The sequence below is a fragment of the Cherax quadricarinatus genome, chromosome 29, assembly GCF_038502225.1.
Source record: "Cherax quadricarinatus isolate ZL_2023a chromosome 29, ASM3850222v1, whole genome shotgun sequence".
NCBI lineage: Eukaryota > Metazoa > Arthropoda > Malacostraca > Decapoda > Parastacidae > Cherax > Cherax quadricarinatus.
In genome coordinates, this window is record NC_091320.1 from 17,193,427 (window position 1) to 17,213,167 (window position 19,741).

The 19,741-nt window shown below is 40.7% G+C and overlaps 1 protein-coding gene across 2 annotated transcripts in view; it reads right to left on the bottom strand.

The window, feature by feature from the left end:
* LOC138853373 (probable basic-leucine zipper transcription factor Q) overlaps positions 1-19,741 on the bottom strand; it is a 91,289-nt gene that overhangs the window by 44,906 nt on the left and 26,642 nt on the right. For both annotated transcript variants that reach the window (XM_070089630.1, XM_070089629.1), the window contains exon 3: positions 18,187-18,291. In XM_070089630.1, the coding sequence (XP_069945731.1) occupies positions 18,187-18,291 (105 nt within the window). The remainder of the gene's footprint in view (positions 1-18,186; positions 18,292-19,741) is intronic.

Genomic DNA, 19,741 nt, shown 5'->3' on the forward strand with positions numbered 1-19,741 from the left:
GTTCAACCCCACCAAGTGCAAAGTCATGAAGAGTGGGGAAGGGCAATGAAGACCACAGACGGAATACAGTCTAGGGGGCCAGAGAATACAAACCTCACTCAAGGTAAAAGATCTTGGGGTGAGTATAACACCAGGCACATCTTCTGAAGCACACATCAACCAAATAACTGCTGCAGCATATGGGCGCCTAGCAAACCTCAGAACAGCATTTCGACATTTTAATAAGGAATCATTCAGGACCCTGTACAGCGTGTACGTTAGGCCCATATTGGAGTATCCGGCACCAGTCTGGAACCCACACCTAGCCAAGCACGTAAAGAAACTAGAGAAAATGCAAAGGTTTGCAACAAGACTAGTCCCAGAGCTAATAGGTATGTCCTACGAGGAGAGGTTAAGGGAAATCAACCTCACGACACTGGAGAACAGGAGAGATAGGGGGGACATGATAACGACATACAAAATACTGAGAGGAATTGACACGGTGGACAAAGAAAGGATGTTCCAGAGATTGGACACAGCAACAAGGGGACACAGTTGGAAGTTGAAGACACAGATGAATCACAGGGATGTTAGGAAGTACTTCTTCAGCCGCAGAGTAGTCAGGAAGTGGAATAGTTTGGGAAGCAATGTAGTGGAGGCAGGATCCATGCATAGCTTTAAGCAGAGGTATGATAAAGCTCACGGTTCAGGGAGAGTGACCTAGTAGTGACCAGTGAAGAGGTGGGGCCAGGAGCTATGACTCGACCCCTGCAACCACAAATAGGTGAGTACACACACACACACAGAAGGGACACCGCGTGCACCAGTCATGCCTTCCGCGCTCTGCGAATATGTGTTTTTGAGGGCTACCCAAGTGTACTGCAAGGGTTACTAAGTGTGTCAGGGTAGTGAGCAATTCTTGAAGTGATTTACAATTTGCCTGAGCCACATAAGTGTAGGGAGAGCCACAATTTTATAAGTGAACTAGAAAGTGATACTTGGTGGTGCAGCCAGAGTTGGCAGGCCTAGTGTGTGTGCTCAGGCGACGTTGCCACAAATGTGTGACCAGTGAAAGAAATACAGTGAATAGGGTACATTATATAATGAGAAGAAACGGAGGTGGATCTATGCCAGGCCGTCACATCAAGCTGGACAATCTACAGGCTGTTCGCAAGTATTCACCTATGAGTGGTTGTTTGGGCGTGGGTCTTGGGTTCCAATTAACCACCAAGCTGATTGTGAACGGTCCAACTCTTCTAGTACGATAAAGAATACGCCATCCTCCCTCTCTCTTTCACCCTCCTCCCCACATCTCCCTCTTTCCCCCTCTCTCTCTCCCATTCTCCCCCTTGCATCTCCCTCCTCCTCACTCCCCATATTCCCCCCACAATCCCCCTCACCACCCCTCTCCATATAGCCACTGTATACAGTTCCTCCTCTACCTCTCCCCTCCACACTCTGACAAACACACCACAAACCTAACACACAGAATTACGTAAGTGAACTAGAAAGTGATACTTGGTGGTGCAGCCAGAGTTGGCAGGCCTAGTTGGCAGGTATATATGTACTCGCAGGTATATACCAGACTGCTCAGGGTATATATGTAGTTGCAGGTATATACCAGACTACTCAGGGTATATATGTACCCGCAGGTATATACCAGACTGCTCAGGTTATATATGTACCCACAGGTATATACCAGACTGCTCAGGTTATATATGTACCCACAGGTCGCTCCTGTCTGTCTCAACTACTGGATCACTACGACAAGGTCCTAAATGCACTAGAAGACAAAAAGAATGCAGATGTAATATATACAGACTTTGCAAAAGCCTTCGACAAGTGTGACCATGGCGTAATAGCGCACAAAATGCGCGCTAAAGGAATAACAGGAAAAGTCGGTCGATGGATCTATAATTTCCTCACTAACAGAACACAGAGAGTAGTCGTCAACAGAGTAAAGTCCGAGGCAGCTACGGTGAAAAGCTCTGTCCCACAAGGCACAGTACTAGCTCCCATCTTGTTCCTCATCCTCATATCCGACATAGACAAGGATGTCAGCCACAGCACCGTGTCTTCCTTTGCAGATGACACCCGAATCTGCATGACAGTGTCTTCCATTGCAGACACTGCAAGGCTCCAGGCGGACATCAACCAAATCTTTCAGTGGGCTGCAGAAAACAATATGAAGTTCAACGATGAGAAATTTCAATTACTCAGATATGGTAAACATGAGGAAATTAAATCTTCATCAGAGTACAAAACAAATTCTGGCCACAAAATAGAGCGAAACACCAACGTCAAAGACCTAGGAGTGATTATGTCGGAGGATCTCACCTTCAAGGACCATAACATTGTATCAATCGCATCTGCTAGAAAAATGACAGGATGGATAATGAGAACCTTCAAAACTAGGGAGGCCAAGCCCATGATGACACTCTTCAGGTCACTTGTTCTATCTAGGCTGGAATATTGCTGCACTCTAACAGCACCTTTCAAGGCAGGTGAAATTGCCGACCTAGAAAATGTACAGAGAACTTTCACGGCGCGCATAACGGAGATAAAACACCTCAATTACTGGGAGCGCTTGAGGTTTCTAAACCTGTATTCCCTGGAACGCAGGAGGGAGAGATACATGATTATATACACCTGGAAAATCCTAGAGGGACTAGTACCAAACTTGCACACGAAAATCACTCACTACGAAAGCAAAAGACTTGGCAGACGATGCACCATCCCCCCAATGAAAAGCAGGGGTGTCACTAGCACGTTAAGAGACCATACAATAAGTGTCAGGGGCCCGAGACTGTTCAACTGCCTCCCAGCACACATAAGGGGGATTACCAACAGACCCCTGGCAGTCTTCAAGCTGGCACTGGACAAGCACCTAAAGACAGTTCCTGATCAGCCGGGCTGTGGCTCGTACGTTGGTTTGCGTGCAGCCAGCAGCAACAGCCTGGTTGATCAGGCGCTGATCCACCAGGAGGCCTGGTCACAGACCGGGCCGCGGGGGCGTTGACCCCCGAAACTCTCTCCAGGTAAACTCCAGGTAAACAGGTATATACCAGACTACTCAGGGTATATATGTACCCGCAGGTATTTACCAGACTGCTCAGTTTATATATGTATCCACAGGTATACACCCGACTGTTCAGGTATATATGTACCCAGGTATATGCCAGACTGCTCAGGATATAAATGTACCCACAGGTATATACCAGACTGCTCAGGGAATATATGTACCCACAGGTATATACCAGATTGCTGAGGGAATATATGTACCCACAGGTATATACCAGATTGCTCAGGTATATATGTACCCGCAGGTATATACCAGACTGATCGGGATATACATGTGCTCGCAGGTATATACCAGACTGCTCAGGACATATATGTACCCGCAGGTATATACCAGACTTCTCTTGTATATATGTGCTTGCAGGTATATACCAGACTGCTCAGGCATATATGTACTCGCAGGTATATACCAGACTTCTCTTGTATATATGTGCTTGCAGGTATATACCAGACTGCTCATGCATATATGTACTCGCAGGTATATACCAGACTGCTCAGGCATGTATGTACTCGCAGGTATGTACCAGCCTATTTAGGGTATATATGTACTCGTAGGTATATACCAGATTGCTCAGGTATATATGTGGTCGCAGTTATAAGAGCATAAGAACATAAGAAACATAAGAAAGGAGGAACACTGCAGCAGGCCTGTTGGCCCATTCTAGGCAGGTCCTTTACAATTCATCCCACTAACAAAACATTTGCCCAACCCAATTTTCAATGCCACCCAAGAAATAAGCTCTGATGTGAAAGTCCCACTCAAATCCAACCCCTCCCACTCATGTACTTATCCAACCTAAATTTGAAACTACCCAAAGTCCCAGCCTCAATAACCCAACTAGGTAGACTGTTCCACTCATCAACTACCCTATTTCCAAACCAATACTTTCCTATGTCCTTTCTAAATCTAAACTTATCTAATTTAAATCCATTACTGCGGGTTCTCTCTTGGAGAGACATCCTCAAGACCTTATTAATATCCCCTTTATTAATACCTATCTTCCACTTATACACTTCGATCAGGTCTCCCCTCATTCTTCGTCTAACACGTGAATGTAACTTAAGAGTCTTCAATCTTTCTTCATAAGGAAGATTTCTAATGCTATGTATTAATTTAGTCATCCTACGCTGAATGTTTTCTAACGAATTTATGTCCATTCTGTAGTATGGAGACCAGAACTGAGCTGCATAATCTAGGTGAGGCCTTACTAATGATGTATAAAGCTGCAGTATGTATGACCTCTGGACTTCTGTTGCTTACACTTCTTGATATAAATCCCAGTAATCTATTTGCCTTATTACGTACGCTTAGGCATTGCTGTCTTGGTTTAAGGTTGCTGCTTACCATAACCCCCAAGTCCTTTTCGCAATCTGTATGGCTAAGTTCTACATCATTTAACTAGGGTTATGGGCACTCCCAAGCTTCAGAACCTTGCATTTATCTACATTGAACTGCATCTGCCACTTTTCTGACCTGGAGTTTACCTGGAGTTTACCTGGAGAGAGTTTCGGGGGTCAACGCCCCCGCGGCCCGGTCTGTGACCAGGCCTCCTGGTGGATCAGCGCCTGATCAACCAGGCTGTTGCTGCTGGCTGCACGCAAACCAACGTACGAGCCACAGCCCGGCTGATCAGGAACTGACTTTAGGTGCTTGTCCAGTGCCAGCTTGAAGACTGCCAGGGGTCTGTTGGTAATCCCCCTTATGTGTGCTGGGAGGCAGTTGAACAGTCTCGGGCCCCTGACACTTATTGTATGGTCTCTTAACGTGCTAGTGACACCCCTGCTTTTCATTGGGGGGATGGTGCATCGTCTGCCAAGTCTTTTGCTTTCGTAGTGAGTGATTTTCGTGTGCAAGTTCGGTACTAGTCCCTCTAGGATTTTCCTGGTGTATATAATCATGTATCTCTCCCTCCTGCGTTCCAGGGAATACAGGTTTAGAAACCTCAAGCGCTCCCAGTAATTGAGGTGTTTTATCTCCGTTATGCGCGCCGTGAAAGTTCTCTGTACATTTTCTAGGTCGGCAATTTCACCTGCCTTGAAAGGTGCTGTTAGAGTGCAGCAATATTCCAGCCTAGATAGAACAAGTGACCTGAAGAGTGTCATCATGGGCTTGGCCTCCCTAGTTTTGAAGGTTCTCATTATCCATCCTGTCATTTTTCTAGCAGATGCGATTGATACAATGTTATGGTCCTTGAAGGTGAGATCCTCCGACATAATCACTCCCAGGTCTTTGACGTTGGTGTTTCGCTCTATTTTGTGGCCAGAATTTGTTTTGTACTCTGATGAAGATTTAATTTCCTCATGTTTACCATATCTGAGTAATTGAAATTTCTCATCGTTGAACTTCATATTGTTTTCTGCAGCCCACTGAAAGATTTGGTTGATGTCCGCCTGGAGCCTTGCAGTGTCTGCAATGGAAGACACTGTCATGCAGATTCGGGTGTCATCTGCAAAGGAAGACACGGTGCTGTTTGTTTAAATCCTCCTGAAGTTCAATAACATCTACGTTTGAATCAATTATCCTACCTATCTTTGTGTCATCGGCGAATTTGCTCATATCACTAGTAATTCCCTCATCAAGATCATTGATATATATTATGAACAACAATGGGCCCAAGACTGATCCCTGTGGAACGCCACTTGTTACAGATCCCCACTCGGATTTAACCCCATTTATGGACACTCTCTGCTTCCTGTCAGTGAGCCATGACTCGATCCACGAGAGCACTTTTCCCCCAATGCCATGAGCTGCCACTTTCTTTAACAGTCTATGGTGCGGAACTCTATCAAAAGCCTTACTAAAATCTAAGTAAATAATATCAAATTCTTTATCGTGGTCAACAGCCTCAAAAGCTTTACTGAAGAAAGTTAATAAATTAGTTAGACAAGACCGGCCTCTTGTGAATCCATGCTGAGTATTATTAATCAAGCTATGCTTATCGAGATGGCTTCTTATAGTCTCAGCTATAATTGACTCTAGTAATTTGCCTACAATTGAGGTCAGGCTTATTGGGCGGTAATTGACGGTAACGACTTGTCCCCTGTTTTAAAAATAGGAATTACATTAGCCATCTTCCACATATCAGACACTACACCTGTTTGAAGAGATGAATTAAAAATATTAGTTAATGGTTCACAGAGTTCCATTTTGCATTCCTTAAGAACCCTTGAAAAAACCTCATCAGGACCCGGCGACTTATTTTGCTTCAGTCTGTCTATCTGCTTCACAACCATTTCACTAGTGACTGTGATGTTACATAATTTATCTTCTTCTAGCCCACTATAAAAATTAATTACTGGAATATTGTTAGTGTCTTCCTGTGTAAAAACTGAGAGAAAATAATTATTAAAAATCGAGCACATTTCATTCTCTTTGTCAGTAAGGTGCTCATAGTTATTTTTAAGGGGACCTATCTTATCTCTAACTTTTGTTCTATAGACCTGGAAAAAACTTTTTGGGTTAGTTTTAGAATCCCTAGCAACTTTAATTTCATAGTCCCTTTTAGCTTTTCTTATCCCCTTTTTAATGTCCCTCTTAATGTCAATATACTGATTCATAAGATGACCCTCACCTCTTTTGATACGCCTATAAATTCCTTTCTTATGCCCTAGTAGATATTTGAGCCTATTATTCATCCATTTTGGGTCATTTCTATTTGATCTAATTTCTTTATATGGGATAAAAGTTCTTTGAGCAGCATGTATAGTGTTCAGAAAACTGTCATATTGATAGCTCACTTCGTTAATCCAGTCAACAGATGATAAGTGTTCTCTAAGCCCATCGTAATCTGCTAAGCGAAAATCTGGGACTGTTACTGAGTTATCGCTGCTATCGTACTTCCATTCAATGCTAAATGTAATTGATTTGTGGTCGCTAGCACCCAGTTCCTCTGAAATTTCTAAATTATTAACAAGGGATTCATTGTTTGCCATAACTAAGTCAAGCAGGTTATTTCCCCTTGTAGGTTCTGTCACAAACTGCTTCAAAAAACAATCCTGAACTACTTCTAAGAAGTCGTATGATTCTAAATTCCCAGTCAAGAAATTCCAATCAATATGACTAAAGTTAAAGTCTCCTAGAATTACTACATTATCGTGCCTTGTGGCCTTAACAATTTCCTCCCATAGTAGTCTCCCTTGGTCCCTATCTAAGTTTGGAGGACGGTATATCACTCCTAAAATCAGTTTTTCATGCCCCTCTGAAAATTCTATCCAAACAGACTCTGTATGTGTTACTTCAGACTTAATACCCGTTTTTATGCAACAGTTCAAGCGATCTCAGACATACAATGCCACCCCACCCCCCTTCTCGATACTTCTATCTACTTGGAACAATTTAAAACCCTGAATATGACATTCCGCAGGCATGTCCCGACTTTTTGAATTAAACCACGTCTCAGTTAAGGCAAATACATCAATGTTACCTGCACTAGCAACTAATCTCAACTCGTCCATCTTATTCCTAGCACTACGGCAATTAGCATAATAAACATTGAAAGACTCTCCTTTCTCTTTACCCTTCCTGCTCATTTCTGTTTTTCTACTAAACCTATTACTGTCCTTATCACCCAAGGTCCCTGGCTTTTCAATATCTACCTCGTTCTGCTTATTACTAGTTCCCCTAGAACTCGTAATATTACTACACTGGGACTTCACTGTTTTCCTGCCCAAACCCATACCACTAACTGTTCCTAGTTTAAAGTCCTAACTGCTCCCTCCACTGCAGTTGCCAGTGCTACCACCCCAGACCTAGATAAGTGAACCCCATCCCTGGCATACATGTCATTTCTGCCATAGAAGAGGTCCCAGTTGTCAATGAATGTTACTGCATTTTCCTTACAGTATTTGTCCAGCCAGCAATTGACACCAATTGCCCTGGACAACCATTCATTTCCAGCTCCTCTCCTTGGCAAAATACCACATATGACAGGGTTCCCACCCTTACTCCTAATTATTTCTATTGCTGACCTATACCTGCTAATCAGGTCTTCACTCCTACGTCTGCCAACATCGTGGCCTCCAGCACTGAGACAGATAATAGGATTGCTCCCATTACCTCTCATGATGTTATCCAGACGGCTAACAATATCCTCCATCCCAGCCCCAGGAAAGCAAACTCTCTGTCTCCTACTCCTGTCCTTCAAGCAGAATGCCCTATCCATATACCTAACTTGGCTATCCCCAACAACAACAATATTCTTACCTTCCTTGGTGTTGTTCGTCGTGATGTTCCCAGTAGTCGACTCACATTCGTCGGGTAGCACTGAGAATGTATTAGATGTTTCCACAACAGTTTCCACAGCAGTCTCTTTCTTCTTCATCGTTTCTACCTTTCCATTCGTCTTCTTGATCGTCAACTTCGTTCCCTGCTGTCCAGCCACTGACCAGTTTCCCTTCTTGACCTGAGGACTCAAAACAGGAGGACTACTACGAATCTTTTTGTTTTCCTCGGTCAGTCGCCGAATCTCCACCTTCGCTATCCTCAATTCTTCCTTGAGCTGTTGGTAAAGTTGCTCGATGGAGGGCATCTTGCTTCAATTCGTAGAGAGCGCGCAAACAGGTCTTCACAGAGCTAAGTACACGTCAACACTGCGCAAAAGCCAACTCAATCAGGAGCTACTGCGCAGCACGTCTGCACGGCCCAATAGCGATGCGAACACTCAAGTATGTATGAACTCACAGGTATATACCAGACTGCTCTGGGTATGTATGTACTCGCATGCATATACTAGACTCCTCAGGCATATATGCACCCGCAGGTATATACCAGACTGCTCAGGTGTATATGTACTGGCAGGTATATACCAGACTGCTCAGGCATATATGTACTTGCAGGTATATACAAGACTGCTCATGCATATATGTACTTGCAGGTATATGCCAGACTGCTCTTGTATATATGTACCTGCAGGTATATTCCAGACTGCTCAGGTATATATGTACTCGCAGGTATGTACCAGCCTATTCAGGGTATATATGTACTCGTAGGTTTACACCAGATTGCTCAATATCCAAGGATATAGGACGGTTATCTCTCAGTGACAGTCTTGGGAAAGAAGTGAATAGTTAATCAACCAAGGTTAGTGTTTTATTAGCTGACTTATATTCAGCTGACCAGTGTACAGTGAGAGAATCATAGCAGAAAACTCCAAAACTATCTATAAAACTCAAGGAAAGTCAGGTTGTAGTGACGTTTTCTTCCATCAGTGCTTTTAAAAATGACTGAGTCAGCAGACCAGGTCAGGCAGTCAACAACACGACACAACCCCCGATAAATGGAATTGAGGGGGATTTGGACGGATAAAACCATTGATTAAACCTTTCTGGTCTACCAGAATGGAAAGGAGTTAGAAGTGTAATAGGTGAAGCCGGACTGTGAAGTGAGGCGTGAAAGGGTGTGTCAAATAAGGGGATAAGTGAAAGTGGTTTGTGAAGTTAAGGGATAAGTGAGTAGTGAAGAGGGTTTTGAAGTAGAAAATTTACCAGTAATTCAGTGGTGATTGCTAAAGCAGATACTAAGGTTTGCTAGGTGACTGGAAAAGAGAAATAAATATTGTTGTATATGAGTAAAAGAGTGAAGAGTTAAAATGGCAGGCATTAGGGGGGTACAGGCTGCCATAATTATATTTATCTTTCTTCTTCAATTCCATGAAGAAGAAAATCAGTCATGGGGGCTGGAAAAGGTGAATGGAGTAACAGCGCCCTGGACAGTAAAAGCCCAACAGTTGCCATCCTACCAGAAAAGTAAATGTCACTATCGCCACAAGGTATGGCAACACCGCATACCCAAACAAAAACAGTGGCACACAGCTCTTATTGTAGCGCTCTTAAGTGGTGATGTCCAAATTAATCCAGGACCTCAAACTATTGTGCAGAGGCAAAACAGACAGATAAGTGATGGTGCTAATAACGGTCTAGTAGACAGGAATGATAACCTTAACTCCATATCTAATGCATACATAGGTCAATGTGAGACAATACAGCCATTCTTATTATCTCAAACACCACCAAACAGGTGCATACATTGCACTAAAGTACGCAAGAAGAACAGAAAAGGCACCTTACGTAAAATGTGTAAGAGGTGGGTGCATAATGGATGTTTGTACAATTATAGTAACGGTGCCAGAATTCATTTTGTGTGTAACAAATGCACTTTGGCACAGTTACCCTTTAGCAACGATGACATTGATTTACCTAATTTTAATACAAATGACCCATTGCCATATATTGATGATTATAATTGTTTTATGAAAACAGGCCTACACTTTATTCATGTCAACGCAAGATCACTTTTTCCAAAATTGGCAGAGATTAGGATTCTAGCTAACACAACTAGGGCGGCAGTTATATCCATCTCTGAATCCTGGTTGGATGACACGGTGACTGACGACGAGGTCAAAATAGAAGGTTACAATATAAAACGCTTAGATAGGAACAGAAAGGGTGGTGGAGTATGTGCCTACATTAGAAATGACTTATCTTACAACCCAAGACCTGATTTAAATAACAAAACCCACCTTAGTAGGAACTAGTTACCGCCCTCCCACCCATGACCAGTTCTTAGAAGACTTTTCCAGAGTATTATCCGGACTTGAAAACAATTGCGAGACAATAATACTGAGCGACTTCAATATCTGTTTTCAGCAGCAAAATAACGGGCTATGCAAAAGGTATAAGCAAATTCTAGGTATAAATAGTTACACTCAACTAATTAATATACCAACCCGGATCACACAGTTCTCAGCCACCCTAATTGACCACATACTTTGTAACCGCGCTGAGAACATTAGTCAGTCAGGCGTCATTACCACAGATCTTAGTGATCACTTCATCATTTACTGCACCAGGAAAATCACTAGGGATAGGATAGGCCTACACAGGACAATAAAAATGAGGTCAACTAGAAACTACAGTAAAGAAACACTGGTAAATAGGCTACACAATTGTGACTGGACAGAGATAACAAGTTGCACGGACGTAAACGATGCCTGGGAAAAATTCAAAACAATGTTCACTACCATCCTTGATAATATTGCACCAGTTAAAGAGGTTAAGATTAAACGAAGAACTGAACCCTGGATGACTACTGAGATATTAGATAATATGAAATTCAGAGACCAGCTGCTAAAAAGATTTAAAGCAGACGGGATATTGCAGCACTAAATGAACTCCAAAGAGTGAGGAACAGAGTACAGAGACTTATAAAAGGAGCAAAGGCAAAGCACTATTACTCAAAAATTGAAGAGTATAAGCATAACCCCAGAAAGCTCTGGCAACAACTAAAACAGTTGGGGTATAGCCATAAGCCAGTAGATAGGTTTAACATAGTACTCACTACCGATAACGAGGTATGCCATGAAACATCTAAGGTGGCAAATTGTTTTAATTCCTACTACACATCTGTTGCATCAACATTAGTAAGTAAACTACCAGCTGCATCAAATACCTTTAACACAGACTCTGTTAAGTTTCAAACATACTATACTAATAAAGGGGTAACCCCAAACAGTTGTCAACTAGTAAGTGTATCTCATGACTTTGTAGATGAATGGTTCAGAGAACCGACACATTGATAAATTAGACACATGGGCAACTCTTGGGTATCTTTATTGAGGAAACGTTTCGCCACACAGTGGCTTCATCCGTACATACAAAGGAGAATCTTGAAGAACAGGAGGAGAATGAGGTAATCAGTCCCTCAACCTTGAGTTGATGTGGTCAGGCCATCAATCTTGAATAGAATACGGCATATGTGCGAAGAAGGAGCTTATAAACCGTAGGCAGGAGAGGTGCAGCAGTCGTAGGTGGTGTCACATTTGTTCAATGTGGAAGTAGGTCGTGCCCAAGGGTTAGGCAAGCGAAGAATTCCCAAGTATTAAGATCCCAAGAGCCCTGAACCAGTCATCTACAATCCTGTCAGACACTGCAACTTCTTGGGATCTTAATACTTGGGAATTCTTCGCTTGCCTAACCCTTGGGCACGACCTACTTCCACATTGAACAAATGTGACACCACCTACAACTGCTGCACCTCTCCTGCCTACGGTTTATAAGCTCCTTCTTCGCACATATGCCGTATTCTATTCAAGATTGATGGACTGACCACATCGACTCAAGGTTGAGGGACTGATTACCTCAATCTCCTCCTGTTCTTCAAGATTCTTTTTTGTATGGACTGATGAAGCCACTGTGTGGCGAAACGTTTCCTCAATAAAGATACCCAAGAGTTGCACATGTGTCTAATTTATCATCTCATGACTTTATTCAAAAAGAAATAAGCGGGTTAAACCCAACTAAGAGCACTGACCCGGATAACATCCCGTCTAAGTTCCTAAAAGATGGTGCTTCTGAATTGTCAATCCCTATTGCTCACATAATAAATTTGTCCATCACCACTAATACAGTACCGGAGGGGTTCAAGGAGGCCAGAGTTACTCCTCTCTTCAAGAAAAATAGTAGGTCTGATGTAAGCAACTATAGGCCTGTTAGTATACTCAGTATAATATCCAAAATTCTAGAGATGGCGGTGTACTGTCAAGTAGTTAAGTACCTTAATTAATGACAACAACATTCTCTATAGCTATCAATCAGGCTTTAGAAGATCTTACTCAACCGACACCTCCCTAATTAATCTGATGGATTACTTGAGAACTGAAATGTCAATGGGGAACCTCATAGGTATGGTAACCTTAGACCTGCAAAAGGCCTTCGATACTGTCAATCACAATATATTATGTAAGAAACTTCAAGCTATCGGTATAGGTTCTGTTGACTGGTTTAAATCCTACCTTAGCAACAGGAGACAAATTGTCAAAATCAACAAAACGGAATCAGAACCCCTGCCGACAGTTTGTGGAGTCCTCCAAGGTAGTATTCTCGGTCCCTTATTATTCCTATGTTATGTTGACGACATGCCTATCAGTGTCAAGTGCAAACTCCTACTGTATGCAGATGACAGTGCCCTGTTAGTGTCAGGTAAAGACCCACAAGATATAGCTAATGGATTGACACTGGAACTGGAGTCCTGCAGCAAATGGTTAGTAGACAACAAACTATCATTACACCCCCGGAAAACTGAAGCCATTCTCTTTGGTACGAAACATAAACTGAGAAGGGTAAATAATTTTAATGTCCAGTCTAATGGGGAACCCATCACTTCAGTTTCGTAAGTAAAATATCTGGGAATCCCCTTTCACCCATGCATGTCAGGAGAATTGATAAGGAACAGTGTAGTAAAGAAAGCGAATGCCAGACTGAAATTTCTCTATAGACAAGCACAGTGTCTACTTACTGAGGCTCGCAGGACCGTGTCATATGGATTACGCTTACTCTTCATGGTGCTCTGCCTTGACACAAAAAAAAAAAAAAAAAAAAAAAAAAAAAAAAAAAAAAAAAAAAAAAGACTGCAAATCACCCAGAACAAAATTGTAAGATTCATCCTGGGGCTGGGACCAAGAGAACATTTAGGCCAGGATGAATTACAGCAGTTGGATATGCTGAATATTGAAGACAGAGTAAAACAACTGAAGCTAAATCATGTTTATAAAATTGCTCACAAACAATGTCCAGAATATCTTGCTGTCAATTTTGTCAAGGTTGGGAACCAAAGCAATCATAGTACAAGGGGGAGAGAGAGCACAGCTTTGTAGTACCCACAGTCAGTGGCCAGGCTTCAAACACCTTTTATTGTACAGCAATAAAGAAATGGAACAGACTGCCTGTACAAGTCAAAGCCAGTCATAGCATGAACCAGTTCAAGAAGAGTGCCAAAAGGTGTCTGATGAATGTAGCTACAGAAAGGGAGGGGAATGATTTTTTATTTTTTTTTAGCTAACACACGTGTAATTTTACCTTATTCCTAGTAATGACCCTCGTATTGTAGATAGTATTTTAGTATAATAATAAGATGTTATCTCCATTACAGAATAATAAGATATTATAACCTTTATATTATAATAATAAGATAAAAGGACCCCAATGTAAATAAGTCACTCTGTCTGACTTTTTTGGGTTATCCCAGGTTCTCTACACATATGCTGCTATGTATGATAATCTATGTAACTGTATTTGTGTATACCTGAATGAACTTATTAGCAGAATGTACAAGAGTCATTAATACTCGAGCAAAACCCACCAAAAATAAAGTAGGTTCGAGAGTTATGTAGACTAATTTTAATAAAGCATCTGCAATGCCTAAGCTCGATCAAAAGTTTGTTGGTCCTTATTGAGTAGTTGAACATATTAATGGCAATAAGTCTGAGGTTAGAGAAATCAGTACTGGTCAGTATAAAGAATCACACTTAGATCATATGAAGTTAGTATGTGACGAAGATGAGGTCCCTGACAACCAGACAAATGAGACAGACTCTGACAATCCTTCTGATGCTATACCTTCTACATCTAACAATCAGTCAGATGAACAACCTGAATGTCGTTATTCCCTACGTACACGACAAGTAATGAGGAATCCCCAAGTATCAATTGTAAATACCAATTGAGATCCTCCTCAACCATGGCATGTGTTAGCCATTGCAGCAGATTTCGATCCCCCTAGAGATGATAACCATTCTGCATATGTAAATCTCACCCTAGCAGAGTTGGAGTTAAATGTGAATGAGTTGTACAGATAGCTAAGCTGTAAGTAGGTGTTACCACACCTACTTATTGATGTTCAATTTGTGTGTGAGTGTGTAAATGACTTATGTGCACCAAATCTGCCTTTTCTGTTAAACACTTTCTTCTTTGTAAATACATTTCCTCAGATCCGTAGATCACATGAGTACAGATCGATCGATCATTTCTATCTCTTTTTGTATACTGTCCCAACAGTAATTCTATCAATTACCATGAATTATGATGTATCATACTTTGTAATGCATTACAATCTGTTACCATTCTTATTGTTACATCTTCGTTCAACTGTTATGTATATTGACATAGAATAGAATCAGCCCAGAGCCACAACGCCTGCAGTTTATAGTTCGTATTAGTAGCTGTATGTCAAGACGACCTACATAATGTGGCCGAGCTGTTGGTAGTGTGCTATTGATTACTTGTATTACTTGTGTAGATAATCCCAGCTATGTTATAGATAGGCTCCCTGACTAAATGTATAGGCTCTATGGCTAGCTGTGATGTCATGAGGCCCTCACATGTGAACCACTAGCTAGAGGCATCTCCCTCAAATCCCAGCTAGGCATAGACTCAACAAGGCGAGGCCTGGGCTACCCCTCAACACTCATAATATAAGTTATCAAACCGTCCCAGTGTGTAATCCTTTTCATCTGACATCTCCTTGAACACCCACCCGACACTCGCAGGTATATACCAGACTGCTCAGGATATATATGTACTCGCAGGTATATACCAGACTGTTCAGGATATATATGTACTCGCAGGTATATACCAGACTGCTCAGGATATATATGTACTCGCAGGTATATACCAGACTGTTCAGGATATATATGTACTCGCAGGTATAAACCAGACTGTTCAGGATATATAAGTACTCGCAGGTATATACCAGACTGTTCAGGATATATAAGTACTCGCAGGTATATACCAGACTGTTCAGGATATATATGTACTCGCAGGTATAAACCAGACTGTTCAGGATATATAAGTACTCGCAGGTATATACCAGACTGTTCAGGATATATAAGTACTCGCAGGTATATACCAGACTGTTCAGGATATATAAGTACTCGCAGGTATATACCAGACTGTTCAGGATATATATGTACTCGCAGGTATATACCAGACTGTTCAGGATATATAAGTACTCGCAGGTATATACCAGACTGTTCAGGATATATATGTACTCGCAGGTATATACCAGACTGTTCAGGATACATAAGTACTCGCAGGTATATACCAGACTGCTCAGGATATATATGTACTCGCAGGTATATACCAGACTGTTCAGGATATATATGTACTCGCAGGTATATACCAGACTGCTCAGGATATATATGTACTCGCAGGTATATACCAGACTGTTCAGGATATATATGTACTCGCAGGTATATACCAGACTGTTCAGGATATATATGCACTCGCAGGTATATACCAGACTGCTCAGGATATATATGTACTTGCAGGTATATACCAGACTGCTTAGGATATATATGTACTCGCAGGTATATACCAGACTGTTCAGGATATATAAGTACTCGCAGGTATATACCAGACTGTTCAGGATATATATGTACTCGCAGGTATATACCAGACTGCTCAGGATATATATGTACTCGCAGGTATATACCAGACTGCTCAGGATATATAAGTACTCGCAGGTATATACCAGACTGTTCAGGATATATATGTACTTGCAGGTATATACCAGACTGCTCAGGATATATATGTACTCGCAGGTATATACCAGACTGCTCAGGATATATATGTACTTGCAGGTATATACCAGACTGCTCAGGATATATATGTACTCGCAGGTATATACCAGACTGTTCAGGATATATATGTACTCGCAGGTATATACCAGACTGCTCAGGATATAAATGTACTCGCAGGTATATACCAGACTGCTCAGGATATAAATGTACTCGCAGGTATATACCAGACTGCTCAGGATATAAATGTACTCGCAGGTATATACCAGACTGCTCAGGATATAAATGTACTCGCAGGTATATACCAGACTGCTCAGGATATAAATGTACTCGCAGGTATATACCAGACTGCTCAGGATATAAATGTACTCGCAGGTATATACCAGACTGCTCAGGATATATAAGTACTCGCAGGTATATACCAGACTGCTCAGGATATATAAATACTCGCAGGTATATACCAGACTGCTCAGGATATATAATTACTCGCAGGTATATACCAGACTGCTCAGGATATAAATGTACTTGCAGGTATATACCAGACTGTTCAGGATATATATGTACTCGCAGGTATATACCAGACTGCTCAGGATATATAAGTACTCGCAGGTATATACCAGACTGCTCAGGATATATAAGTACTCGCAGGTATATACCAGACTGTTCAGGATATATATGTACTCGCAGGTATATACCAGACTGCTCAGGATATATAAGTACTCGCAGGTATATACCAGACTGCTCAGGATATATAAGTACTCGCAGGTATATACCAGACTGCTCAGGATATATAAGTACTCGCAGGTATATACCAGACTGTTCAGGATATATAAGTACTCGCAGGTATATACCAGACTGCTCAGGATATATAAGTACTCGCAGGTATATACCAGACTGTTCAGGATATATAAGTACTCGCAGGTATATACCAGACTGTTCAGGATATATAAGTACTCGCAGGTATATACCAGACTGCTCAGGATATATAAATACTCGCAGGTATATACCAGACTGTTCAGGATATATAAGTACTCGCAGGTATATACCAGACTGTTCAGGATATATAAGTACTCGCAGGTATATACCAGACTGCTCAGGATATATAAGTACTCGCAGGTATATACCAGACTGCTCAGGATATATAAGTACTCGCAGGTATATACCAGACTGCTCAGGATATGACGTCCTGTGTTGCTCCTCACGTAGGTAATTTTGCTTTAATAAAAAAAATCCTAAAGGAATATTATAAAAAAAATTATGTTTAGATGAATTATGTTGTTTCACATTATGAAAATTTTAGAAAATTGAAGACTTCCAACGGAGATTAATGCTAATAAAAGTGTTATGTCAAAATAACTGAATAAGTTCGTACATGTTGTGTCTGAGAGAATTTTAAGGAACTCTAATGAGGGGTAACTCAAAAATATTTTCCAACTTGTAGTGTATTTTTCTTCTGCCTCCCTTTTCTCTCTATATATCCTACCCCTCTCCTCCTGAGTGGCCCGTGGCCTGGTAGGCAACGCTCTGGCCTCACACACTGAGTGCCCGTGGTTCGACTCCCAGCAAAGTTGGAAACACTGGGCGTGTTTCCTTACACCTGTTGTCCCTGTTCACCTAGCAAGTAAGTAGGTACCTGGGTGTCAGTCGACTGGTGTGAGTCGCATCCTGGGGGACAAGATCGAAGAATCACAAAGGAAATAAGACAGTCCTCGATAACGCACTCGGGGGTTAAAGATCAGAAGAAAATCTGATCTTATCTCTTATCCTGTGTGTGTCTCACCTGACAGTGTAGGTCGACGTCAGCGTAGTACCCAGGTTGTCTGCCATCACAGGAGAAGTTGACATGTTGTGGCACCTGCGTCATGGCTGGCATGTCCCTCGGTAACTGCAGACCACCACAAACTCCTCTAATTATCTCCAGCAATTATTTCAGGGTAACTATGTAATTCTTGCCCCGTAACAAATCCGTTAGGATTTTTTATTAAAAATAATGACCATGTTATTTATTGTAAGTGAAAAATAGTTAATTGTTGTGCAGATTCTTTATTTATTTGATAATAAGAACAATACGAATACCACTTAATATATAAATTAAATTAAGGAGGTTGTACAATGGAGACAGTTATACGTAAGTTGAACATAGAGGAAACAAACTTCCTATCTGATGAGTAAATTTAATAATATAACCAAACAAACATTATATATATATATATATATATATATATATATATATATATATATATATATATATATATATATATATATATATATATATATATATATATATATATATATGTCGTGCCGAATATGTAAAACTGGTCAATTAGCAAGAACTCATTTAAAATTAAGTTCTTTCTGAAATTTTCTCTTATACGTTTAAAGATATATTTTTTTTATTAATGTTAATGTAAAAATTTTTAATTTTGCACCAAAAGGATCTTAGAAAACTTACCTAACCTTATTATAACAAGAGCAATTTATTTTAGTCTAACCCAACTAAATATATTTTAAATACGTTTACAGTAATTTAGTACTAAACAAACACAATCAAATATATTTTTTTCGTTAGGTTCAGAATGATTTTGGCGAAATTATTGCATACACAAATTTTCACTTGTCCTATATGGCAAGATGAGCGTTGCTATTTAAGCCAAAATAGCAACTTCTGCCTATTCGGCACGACATATATATATGTCGTGCCGAATATGTAAAACTGGTCAATTAGCAAGAACTCATTTAAAATTAAGTTCTTTCTGAAATTTTCTCTTATACGTTTAAAGATATATTTTTTTTATTAATGTTAATGTAAAAAATTTTAATTTTGCACCAAAAGAATCTTAGAAAACTTACCTAACCTTATTATAACAAGAGTAATTTATTTTAGTCTAACCCAACTAAATATATTTTAAATACGTTTACAGTAATTTAGTACTAAACAAACACAATCAAATATATTTTTTTCGTTAGGTTCAGAATGATTTTGGCGAAATTATTGCATACACAAATTTTCACTTGTCCTATATGGCAAGATGAGCGTTGCTATTTAAGCCAAAATAGCAACTTCTGCCTATTCGGCACGACACACACACACACACACACAACACACACACACACACACACATATACACACACACATATATATATATATATATATATATATATATATATATATATATATATATATATATATATATATATATATATATATATATATATATATATTTTATCACACTGGCCGATTCCCACCAAGGCAGGGTGGCCCGAAAAAGAAAAACTTTCACCATCATTCACTCCATCACTGTCTTGCCAGAAGGGTGCTTTACACTACAGTTTTT